Source organism: Lineus longissimus, chromosome 1, assembly GCF_910592395.1.
Source record: "Lineus longissimus chromosome 1, tnLinLong1.2, whole genome shotgun sequence".
Classification (NCBI taxonomy): Eukaryota; Metazoa; Nemertea; class Pilidiophora; order Heteronemertea; family Lineidae; genus Lineus; species Lineus longissimus.
Window position 1 is genome coordinate 6,107,215 of NC_088308.1, and position 9,147 is coordinate 6,116,361.

Consider the following 9,147-nt stretch of genomic DNA (forward strand, 5'->3'; position numbering starts at 1 on the left):
GCCGCGATAATATAAAGGATGTGTACCATTAAAATCAATACCTGCCTTATACTCTAACGTAGTTTGTTTTGCCATCCTGTGTGTGGATTGGCCAACATGATCTGATCATGTGTAGGTTCGACGGCAGGGGAAAACCCCCACATTTCGCAACAATCAGTAAAAGTGAAACCAGAAGGACGAACGACGAAGCAGAACTAGTCACTGTTTGTTGTCGGAGTCCCGAGGGTAGAGAATTAGCTGCCGCGAAGAAAAAGGTATGTCATGTTCTTACTTTCAACTAAATTTAACACATGCCATGAACGGTCCCGCCTTTATTGTGACGTGTCATGCACAATCTGCAAAGCGTCAATTACTGTGACGACCTGTGCATACAGTAACATCTCAATAACACTGTTTATGGAGTATAAATAGCCAATTATAATACATGCGATATATGGCACCCCAAGAGGCTTCTTCAAAATGGCACCCGATACCGGTATTCACGAGGACAACCTGTATAATATACGCGTATATACTATGGTCGAACAAAATGGTCGAACAAAATGTCTGGGACTATCATGCATCTCATTGATCTACTATGTACATGTTCCGGTTGACATACATGTACATGTACGCACATTATATAATCCAATATGAATTGTAATTTCCGATCGACCACTCTAAGATATATCAATTTCTGCCATCATGTATTAGATATGTATTTGTGGAACTATGCATTTCAATCATTTCTAGGTCAGCGAGATGGCCTATGATATGCATGCAAGTTCTAGTGTATTACCACCTATACATTATATACTCTACAATAGAAGATATCCTCTATATCTTATATTATCGGATTTCTCACCACTTCACTTTTATCACTTTTGAATATAAAATTAAACTCATTTTCCTCTCTTTCAGCCAGAGCACCGATAGTTCGAGGAAGCAACCATGGCGGCTCCTCACAATGGTTATACGATTCTCCTCACGAACACGGGAAAGGATGGAGACGGTCCTAGTCCATCCGCAAAACGCCAAGAGGCTTTCACCCGAATCGTGGAAGAAGTCAAACCAAGCATTATATTCACCCAAGAATGCACAGGTCCATTTGCCAAAGAACTTGGAGAGCAATACCTAAAACTTGGAGTTCCGGATGCCGGGTTTATTTATAATGTCAACGAATTCGTGCACAATGACTTCACCCAGGATACAGACCTAGCCAGGCTTGTGAAAAGACTTACTAGGGATCAGAAGATCTCTACAGATTTCCAGTTCCTAGGTCGGGTTCGGGTCGTAAGGTTCACATCCAAAGGTGTCCCTGGTTTAGATATACTGGCTCTGTCCTGGCACGGGCAGTACAGTAGACTAAACGCTGCAAAGAAGATCGAGTTCTTAAAAGAACTTTTCGTTGTTGTCAAAGAGATAAAGAAGCTTGAGAAATTCCGCGACCAGGGTGGGAAAATGTTGCCCGTCATTGTTGGCGGTGACTTCAACATTGAGGTAACAAAATGGCCGAGTGACCCTGACCTTATTTATCATATGTATACCCCATCGGACCGCAGAAAAGATCGCCTCATTGACTTGTTTGTCTCGACCAAAGAACTCGCTGTCAAGAACTGTAAACCTGTAGATATGTCTTTCAAACTAAAAGATGGTGATGTAGCCAGCGATTTTCTTAAGCACGATCCGGTCATGGGTGAGCTTTCATTCTCCGGTGACATTGCTGGAAAACCGCAAACAGTACAGACCGATAAGAAAAAGGCGTCACCGAAAGAAAAACCGCAAACAGTACAGACCGATAAGAAAAAGGCGTCACCGAAAGAAAAGCCGAAAACAGTACAGACCGATAAGAAAAAGGCGTCACCGAAAGAAAAACCCCAAACAGTACAGACCGAAAAGAAAAACACAAAGGATCTTTAATTTTTACGATTTTAATTTTGACGGAGTAGAAAATTCGAAAATTCTCCGAAAATAAAATGCCCGCCAAAATGTGGCTGTTTTCTGTACCGGTTTACAATTATTGTACACGTATGTCCTACATTGTGCAATATAACATTGTTTTGGACTGGAGTGCCAATGATTTTTTTGTGTTTTGTTGTGTCAAAATCTCTTTGAACATTTTGTACATAGTAACATTTGGATTTAGATATGCATACAATGATATACCGGTATGATCTTGGTAATTAATGATTTATTTGTAACATGTAGCTAAAATGCAATTGTGAATATATTAGCACTGGGTGAATATTTTTCCGTTGGCTGCGTTTGTGAAATTACATGATTGATGATTATCATAGAAATTACAAGTATACTGAATCAACCAATTCATAGTAAATGCTATAGTACTTATTTGCGAGATTAGTAGATGAGATTCTTGGGAGTGGCTGGATGAACCAATTGACTGTAATTTTCGTAAGTAAAAATTGTTGCCTTATCTATTCCTGAAATGAATAAAATTATAACCGCTGATTGTTGTCTTTATTTCATATAGGATTTGATTTCCAAGGGCACATTACATCTACTTGATTGGACCATGATAATAAGTATGTGTCATACAAAATGTACAATGTATGCACCAAGAACCGGAAGCATGATCGAGTATTTTTTATCAACAATGTATACAAACGTGGGCTGCATAATGTGGATACAATGTCATTTAATGCACATGCGTAATGCATCCTGGTTTAGTTGTTCATGTGTGGGAAAATATGACAACAGTCTCGTTTTGTCAAGATTAACATCTCGGATGGCACACAAACACGAGAACACTCCTGGGAATGAAACTAAAAAGTGCGGGCACTGAGTTTTAGATATTTCACGCTCATCATCTCCCTGATATTTGCCATTTTGTGAGTTTAAATCTTCATTTAGGATGATAAATTGGATATTGTTGATGAGGCCGAACTTTCAAAAAGGAAAGTAAACTAATGTGGCGCCGAAAGCTATGTAGCTTGGTAGCTAATGTGAAATTTATGTACCTGAAACCAGCGATACTCCTCTGAAAATAGGATTGGTTCAAGTTCAGGAACTGCAAATTAATATTTTACCCCCAATACCATATCACGTGACAATATGGATGTTTCTCACATTTACTAAAAATTCGCTAAAAACTAATTCCAGGGACAACTCGTATTGTAAATTCTAGTTATACGGCGGACGTCGACCGACTAAACCCTCCCTCCAAATATGCTGACTTCCTCAGCCCCATCCTGACAATATCAGGCCATTTCACTCGATACATACTTACTCATTCGGAAACATGCCTAAGGAGAAGTCGTGTTGTAGGCCCGCGGGCAACAGAGGATACGACTTGGACATGTGCCACGTGGGGCGCAATCAATTCTGAAGGGAGAAACTCTTGGCGACAACTCACAGAGCGGGATGCTTGCCCAATTGGTTTAACTAGGCCTGCTTTCAGGCCGACTTATCGGCATGTTCTGACGGCCGATCAGGGGGAGATATCGGCGGTGAAGGGTGGATATACGCACAACGTCGGTGGATTGGCATGGCTTTCAGGATCAGTAGTTGACCATGATCGAAAAGGATTTCTACAGACATGTATCGTGCAGGTTTAATCTGTGCTTAATATTAGAATCGACTACTCATACGCGGCCGAGATAATGAGATGATATCACTGACGTCAGCGAGAAACCCATTATCACAAATGTACATGACAAATGGTTAGGCAAGAACCCGGAACCACCAGACCACCACAGCCTTTTCAGACGGCTAGGTTTACTATCTGGTCATGATTTGATTGAGTCTCTGCAGAGGAGGAGCGGATGGTAGGTAACATATTCTTTGTATTACTACGTATATAAGTACGTGTACTACGCAGCTGTACAAGTGCACCTTTAAACAAAATGACGGCCGGTTCAGGCATTAATCGATTTTTGCGTTGTGTGCTGGATATTCATAATGAGTCCGTCATGGCTCTTGGCTGTATACACACAGGGAGCTACACGATATACGAAGGTAGGCCTTTTCCACAGATGTAGGTCAAGAGGAACGAGTAGTTTGTATGCGCGTCTAACAGTGTAACGTTTTTGAGTGTTTTCGTTTAATCTGCGTTTTCCCCATCAATAACGTCCGTGTTTTGAGCCTTTCAGCAATTCGAGGTAATTCGAATGCGTTGCTTGGAAACTGCATGCCGTGCTACGATACATTCAAAATGGCTAGCGTTGCTATAGTGGGATAGCACATTATAGGCTTCGATCCGCCACGCTTTACCACTTGTGGGGCGGGCCAGCGCCGGTCTACTAGCGGGAACGCTCTGCACCCGAATTGACGCTACCTCGTTCCTGAAATACCGATACCCAGAAGTGTCCACGTCAAATGACCACAATCCCTACATGATAGAGATATAGACCAATAAGTCGTTCAATTTTGATTTTAATTGTCGATCTAAAATACATTAAAGTAGTTCCGGTAGCCTGTTGGCGATTAACTGCACATGTATGTGGATAGAACTGTGTTGTCGATCGGCCAGTGTCACGAGTGTGCCATTTGAAATCTAAATATATATGATTCACACTTAAAGGCATATAATAATTTACAACTCTCTTTTCAGCTAAAAAATAAGTAGCTATCAAAAGTGTAACTCTGAGAGTCTACAATGGCGGCACCTGCTGCTAATGGCTATAACATTCTCCTTGTGAACCCCGGTCCGCAGAACGAGAGTCCGGCTAAGAAACGCCAAGAAGCTTTCACCCGGATTGTTGAAAACACCAAGCCAAGCATTATATTCACCCAGGAATGTAACAAACCTTTTGTCAAAAATCTCAGTCCTGAATATCTAAGAGTTGGAAACGATGATGCTGGATTTATTTTCAATGAGAACGAATTTTTGCTTACTGACCTCACCCACCCCGGCGATACAAGCTTTCTTCGCCTAATCGAAGAACTCGGAAGGAAGGAGGGGATATCTGTTGATTTTCAGTCCCGTGGTTATGTTGTTAAGTTGAAATCTAACGGTTGCTATAGTGGGATAGCACATTATAGGCTTCGATCCGCCACGCTTTACCACTTGTGGGGCGGGCCAGCGCCGGTCTACTAGCGGGAACGCTCTGCACCCGAATTGACGCTACCTCGTTCCTGAAATACCGATACCCAGAAGTGTCCACGTCAAATGACCACAATCCCTACATGATAGAGATATAGACCAATAAGTCGTTCAATTTTGATTTTAATTGTCGATCTAAAATACATTAAAGTAGTTCCGGTAGCCTGTTGGCGATTAACTGCACATGTATGTGGATAGAACTGTGTTGTCGATCGGCCAGTGTCACGAGTGTGCCATTTGAAATCTAAATATATATGATTCACACTTAAAGGCATATAATAATTTACAACTCTCTTTTCAGCTAAAAAATAAGTAGCTATCAAAAGTGTAACTCTGAGAGTCTACAATGGCGGCACCTGCTGCTAATGGCTATAACATTCTCCTTGTGAACCCCGGTCCGCAGAACGAGAGTCCGGCTAAGAAACGCCAAGAAGCTTTCACCCGGATTGTTGAAAACACCAAGCCAAGCATTATATTCACCCAGGAATGTAACAAACCTTTTGTCAAAAATCTCAGTCCTGAATATCTAAGAGTTGGAAACGATGATGCTGGATTTATTTTCAATGAGAACGAATTTTTGCTTACTGACCTCACCCACCCCGGCGATACAAGCTTTCTTCGCCTAATCGAAGAACTCGGAAGGAAGGAGGGGATATCTGTTGATTTTCAGTCCCGTGGTTATGTTGTTAAGTTGAAATCTAACGGTGTCCCTAACTTAGAAGTGCTTGCTGTGTCCTGGCATGGAAACAACACAGTAAAAGATGAAAAAAGGTCCAGTCTCCTGGAGAACCTGTTTCTTGTGGTTAAAGAGATGAGGAAGCTTCCGAACTTCAAGGGCCATGGTGGTGAATTGTTGCCTGTTATTGTTGGTGGCGACTTCAATCTTGTGTTGCAGAAATGGCCGAGGGATCCTGAGCTTGTTTATCACACGTATAAGCCATCGGCTCGTCGACAGGGTAGGGTTATCGACTTGTTTGTCTCGACCAAAGGCTTCACTCTCGAGGACTGTAAATTCGTGAACATGTCTTTTGAACTTGATGATACAAAACCGGCTAGTGAGTATCTCAGCCACGACCCGATCCAAGGGGTGCTTGCTTACTCTGGAATCCACGACACTGGCGGGAGTGACGACTCCGATTGTAGAGGCGACTTTGGTAGTAGTGAGAGTGGCAAGACGGACCACACTAACAGTAGTGACCACTGTGGAGAGATTTGTGGAAGTGTTTGCACAGGAAATGCGGGTAAGACCGTTGAGAATGAAAAGCCCAAAACTGATAAACTGAATCGACGAAATGATACCAAAGGCAAGGTATCAATCAACGAAAAGTTAGGGAAAAATTCACATGGTGGAAGACCTAGACAAGAAAACTCAGAACAGGCTCCAACCAGCAGAATAAAAGTAAAGGCGACTACTGTAGCTGGTATAAGGTGAGTAAGTCTTAATTGCCATTGTTATCAGATAACTGCATCCATCGTCTTTTGCTGATTGTTGTACTGAAGCACTTCGTCCTTTATTATGTATGATGTGATGTTAAATCTACTTAATGATTGTTATTTTTGATTACTTTTTTGTTTACTCTCTAGCTGATAAAAACTTTTGTAATAGAGGTACGGTTTATGATTTGAATAGTGGGCGCATATTTTACATCTCTCGGGGTGATTTGAACCCGAGATATATTATCGTTCCTGTAACCTTCAATCATTGATTCTAGTCACTTTCAATGACTGGTTTGACACTGCACGGACGAAGTCGTAAAAAATTATTCGGAAAAGCCGATAGTGTTCGGGCTCAAATCACTCGTTCGCTCTAGATGATGCCTTGTCCAAATCGCGGGGTGGTAATAAACGCGGATCTAATTCTACATGTACCATTTGGAATGAAGCACACGTACGGCAGTGGTATTCTGTATGCCCGGTAGTCATTTGTTTTGCATCATACCATGAATAAAGTAGAACTGATATTTCCCATTCTTCTTTTAGGCAGAGAACGGACATGCATCCATGTTCAAGTATAAAACCCTCCAGCCAGCAAAACTTGGCAGCATCCGCTAATGGTTATAACATTCTCCTCATCAGCACTGGCAGCGGGATTCCAGTTGCAAAATGCAAAGATGCATTCAGACATGTGAGACAGTTTGTAGAAGAAGTCAAGCCAAGCATTATATTCACCCAACAAATTACGGGACCGTTTGTGAAGGGTCTTGGACATGACTATAAAGAACTTGGAACTCCTAAGGCAGGATTTATTTTTAACAAGGCTGAATTTTGGCACAGGGATTTGATGGATGACCGTGACCTTTCCGACCTTGTTAAGAGATTAAGAGACGAAAATGATATATCAAGAGGCTTTGAATTCTTAGAGCGGGTTCACGTTGTCAGGTTTACATCTAAAAGTGTACACGGCTTGGACGTGATTGCTCTGGCTTGGCACGGACAATACGGAAAGAAAGGTGGCGGACGTCTTACAGATGAAACCATGATCAGGTTTTTAAGAGACCTGTTCCTTGTGGTCGAAGAAATGCAGAAGCTTCAGAATTTCCGGGGCAGTGATGGTAGATCATTACCTGTTATTATTGGTGGCGACTTCAAACTCGAGGTCACAAAATGGCCTAGAGACAACACTATTTTGGATTATCACAAGTACACGCCATCGGTTAAGAGGAAACAACGACTTGTTGATATGTTCCTCACAACAAAGGATCTCACTGTAACGGACTGCAAATTCCTCAAGGCTAACGATGGAAAAACGGCAATGAGTGATTTCCTCAACAACGACCTGGTCCAAGGAGTACTAGCGTACTCCAGTCCGAGTTGGCCGCACTGACACTCAACTTCGATTGCTAGCTCAATCCGGTGCTGGCTCAGTTTGTGAAATGCCCTATAGAGAGAGAGAGAGAGAGAGAAAGGCTAGTCGGCCTGAACACTTCCCAACTTACGTGTAGCAGCAGTCATGAAATCGGCACGTCAGTTAGAACAAATGAACTTGTTTATGCGCACGAGGTACTGGATACAAAATCGTGAAATTTTGTTCTAGCTTCCTCGGCGTGGATTAAGGAATTGAACCCGAGGCGGAGGGTTTCTATTCTAAAATACCTCAAACTTAAAAAGATAGGCCACGAAAATAACTTGAATATGTGCGAATTTGGCAAATTCCATCCATCGCCGGCCCGGAGGCCAAATTTTTTTCTGCAGGATACTTCTGCCATAGTGTACATCTGACAGCCAATCAGAATTCAAGGCAAGCACGTGTCTTTGTTGACATCATCTTTCCACATGGCGCAATAATGTCAACAATGCCACGTGTTCTGATAATCTTGGAAAGAACAAGTTAGCAAATGGTTAGAGGAGTATATTAGCTAAAATATATTTATTTGCAGTATCTTAACATGTATTTTCATTGTCGTCAATGTCGAGTGGACTGTATTTATTGGACTTGTCTGTTAAAGGCGCACTGTGCTCGGCAAAATAGCCGAGGTTGAATGTTTATCTGTCAACCGTGTAACTAGTTCTGCTGTATATGCATAGGTGGCGCCACCATTCAATTTATTTTGTTTGCTTGTCAAAATGTGTTTTATACAATGGCCCTTCAACAATGTTCAAACTACCAAAATAGGCCTGATACCTTCAACAAACAGCAGACATCGGATACACTGTCCCTTTAATAATTATCAACATTGGCAACACTGTCAGTGTCACTACCCCTTAAAATTTCACAAATCAATGCATGCACTGCAATGTAGCGATCAGATCAGCTGATGCCTCTTTTGTACGCATAATATCATCAATTTTACAATGAATCTGTGCAATTCATTCCTAAACACTACGACACAAACCTTGAGTTGAGCATAATTGGGGTCAGACAATGAACTATTGTCACATTCACAGTTGAAGTGGCACTCGGCATGCGACTCGGTATCGTCCATTGTATTTGCATTATCATGCATAAATAAACAGTGTGACGTCAAAGATCGCGCCAATTGTGATTGGCTGTCAGATGTACACTGTGGCAGAAGTATCCTGCAGAAAAAAATTTCGCACCCTGGAGCGCCGGTAGCACCGTTGTTTACATTATGTTACGGCAACGTTACAGAAAATGAGACATGTAC

At 41.9% G+C, this 9,147-nt stretch overlaps 2 protein-coding genes across 3 annotated transcripts; both read left to right on the plus strand.

The window, feature by feature from the left end:
• Nucleotides 1-52: 52 nt before the first annotated feature.
• Nucleotides 53-2,446, plus strand: LOC135498483 (uncharacterized). Its single transcript, XM_064788792.1, has 2 exons — nucleotides 53-254; nucleotides 901-2,446. The coding sequence occupies exon 2, from the start codon at nucleotides 931-933 to the stop codon at nucleotides 1,897-1,899; it is 969 nt and encodes a 322-aa protein (XP_064644862.1). The 5' UTR covers nucleotides 53-254; nucleotides 901-930; the 3' UTR covers nucleotides 1,900-2,446.
• Nucleotides 2,447-3,564: 1,118 nt separating this feature from the next.
• LOC135486889 (uncharacterized) lies at nucleotides 3,565-7,947 on the plus strand. 2 transcript variants are annotated; one of them, XM_064770044.1, is made up of 3 exons: nucleotides 3,565-3,954; nucleotides 4,550-6,469; nucleotides 7,022-7,947. In XM_064770044.1, exons 2-3 carry the CDS (start codon nucleotides 5,388-5,390, stop codon nucleotides 7,863-7,865), a joined length of 1,926 nt encoding a protein of 641 aa, XP_064626114.1. In that variant the 5' UTR covers nucleotides 3,565-3,954; nucleotides 4,550-5,387; the 3' UTR covers nucleotides 7,866-7,947. The 2 variants fall into 2 exon arrangements, with proteins under 2 accessions (XP_064626114.1, XP_064626103.1); XM_064770033.1 differs by having other exon boundaries at nucleotides 3,565-3,764.
• The last annotated feature ends 1,200 nt before the right edge of the window (nucleotides 7,948-9,147 follow it).

What these genes read in the sequence shown, in the direction of transcription:
- LOC135498483 (XM_064788792.1), top strand. Translation starts at nt 931, where the DNA reads ATGGCGGCTCCTCACAATGGTTATACGATTCTCCTCACGAACACGGGA.
- LOC135486889 (XM_064770044.1), top strand. Translation starts at nt 5,388, where the DNA reads ATGGCGGCACCTGCTGCTAATGGCTATAACATTCTCCTTGTGAACCCC. An exon ending in ACTACTGTAGCTGGTATAAG is followed by an intron (nt 6,470 to 7,021) that starts GTGAGTAAGTCT and finishes TTCTTCTTTTAG; the next exon opens with GCAGAGAACGGACATGCATC.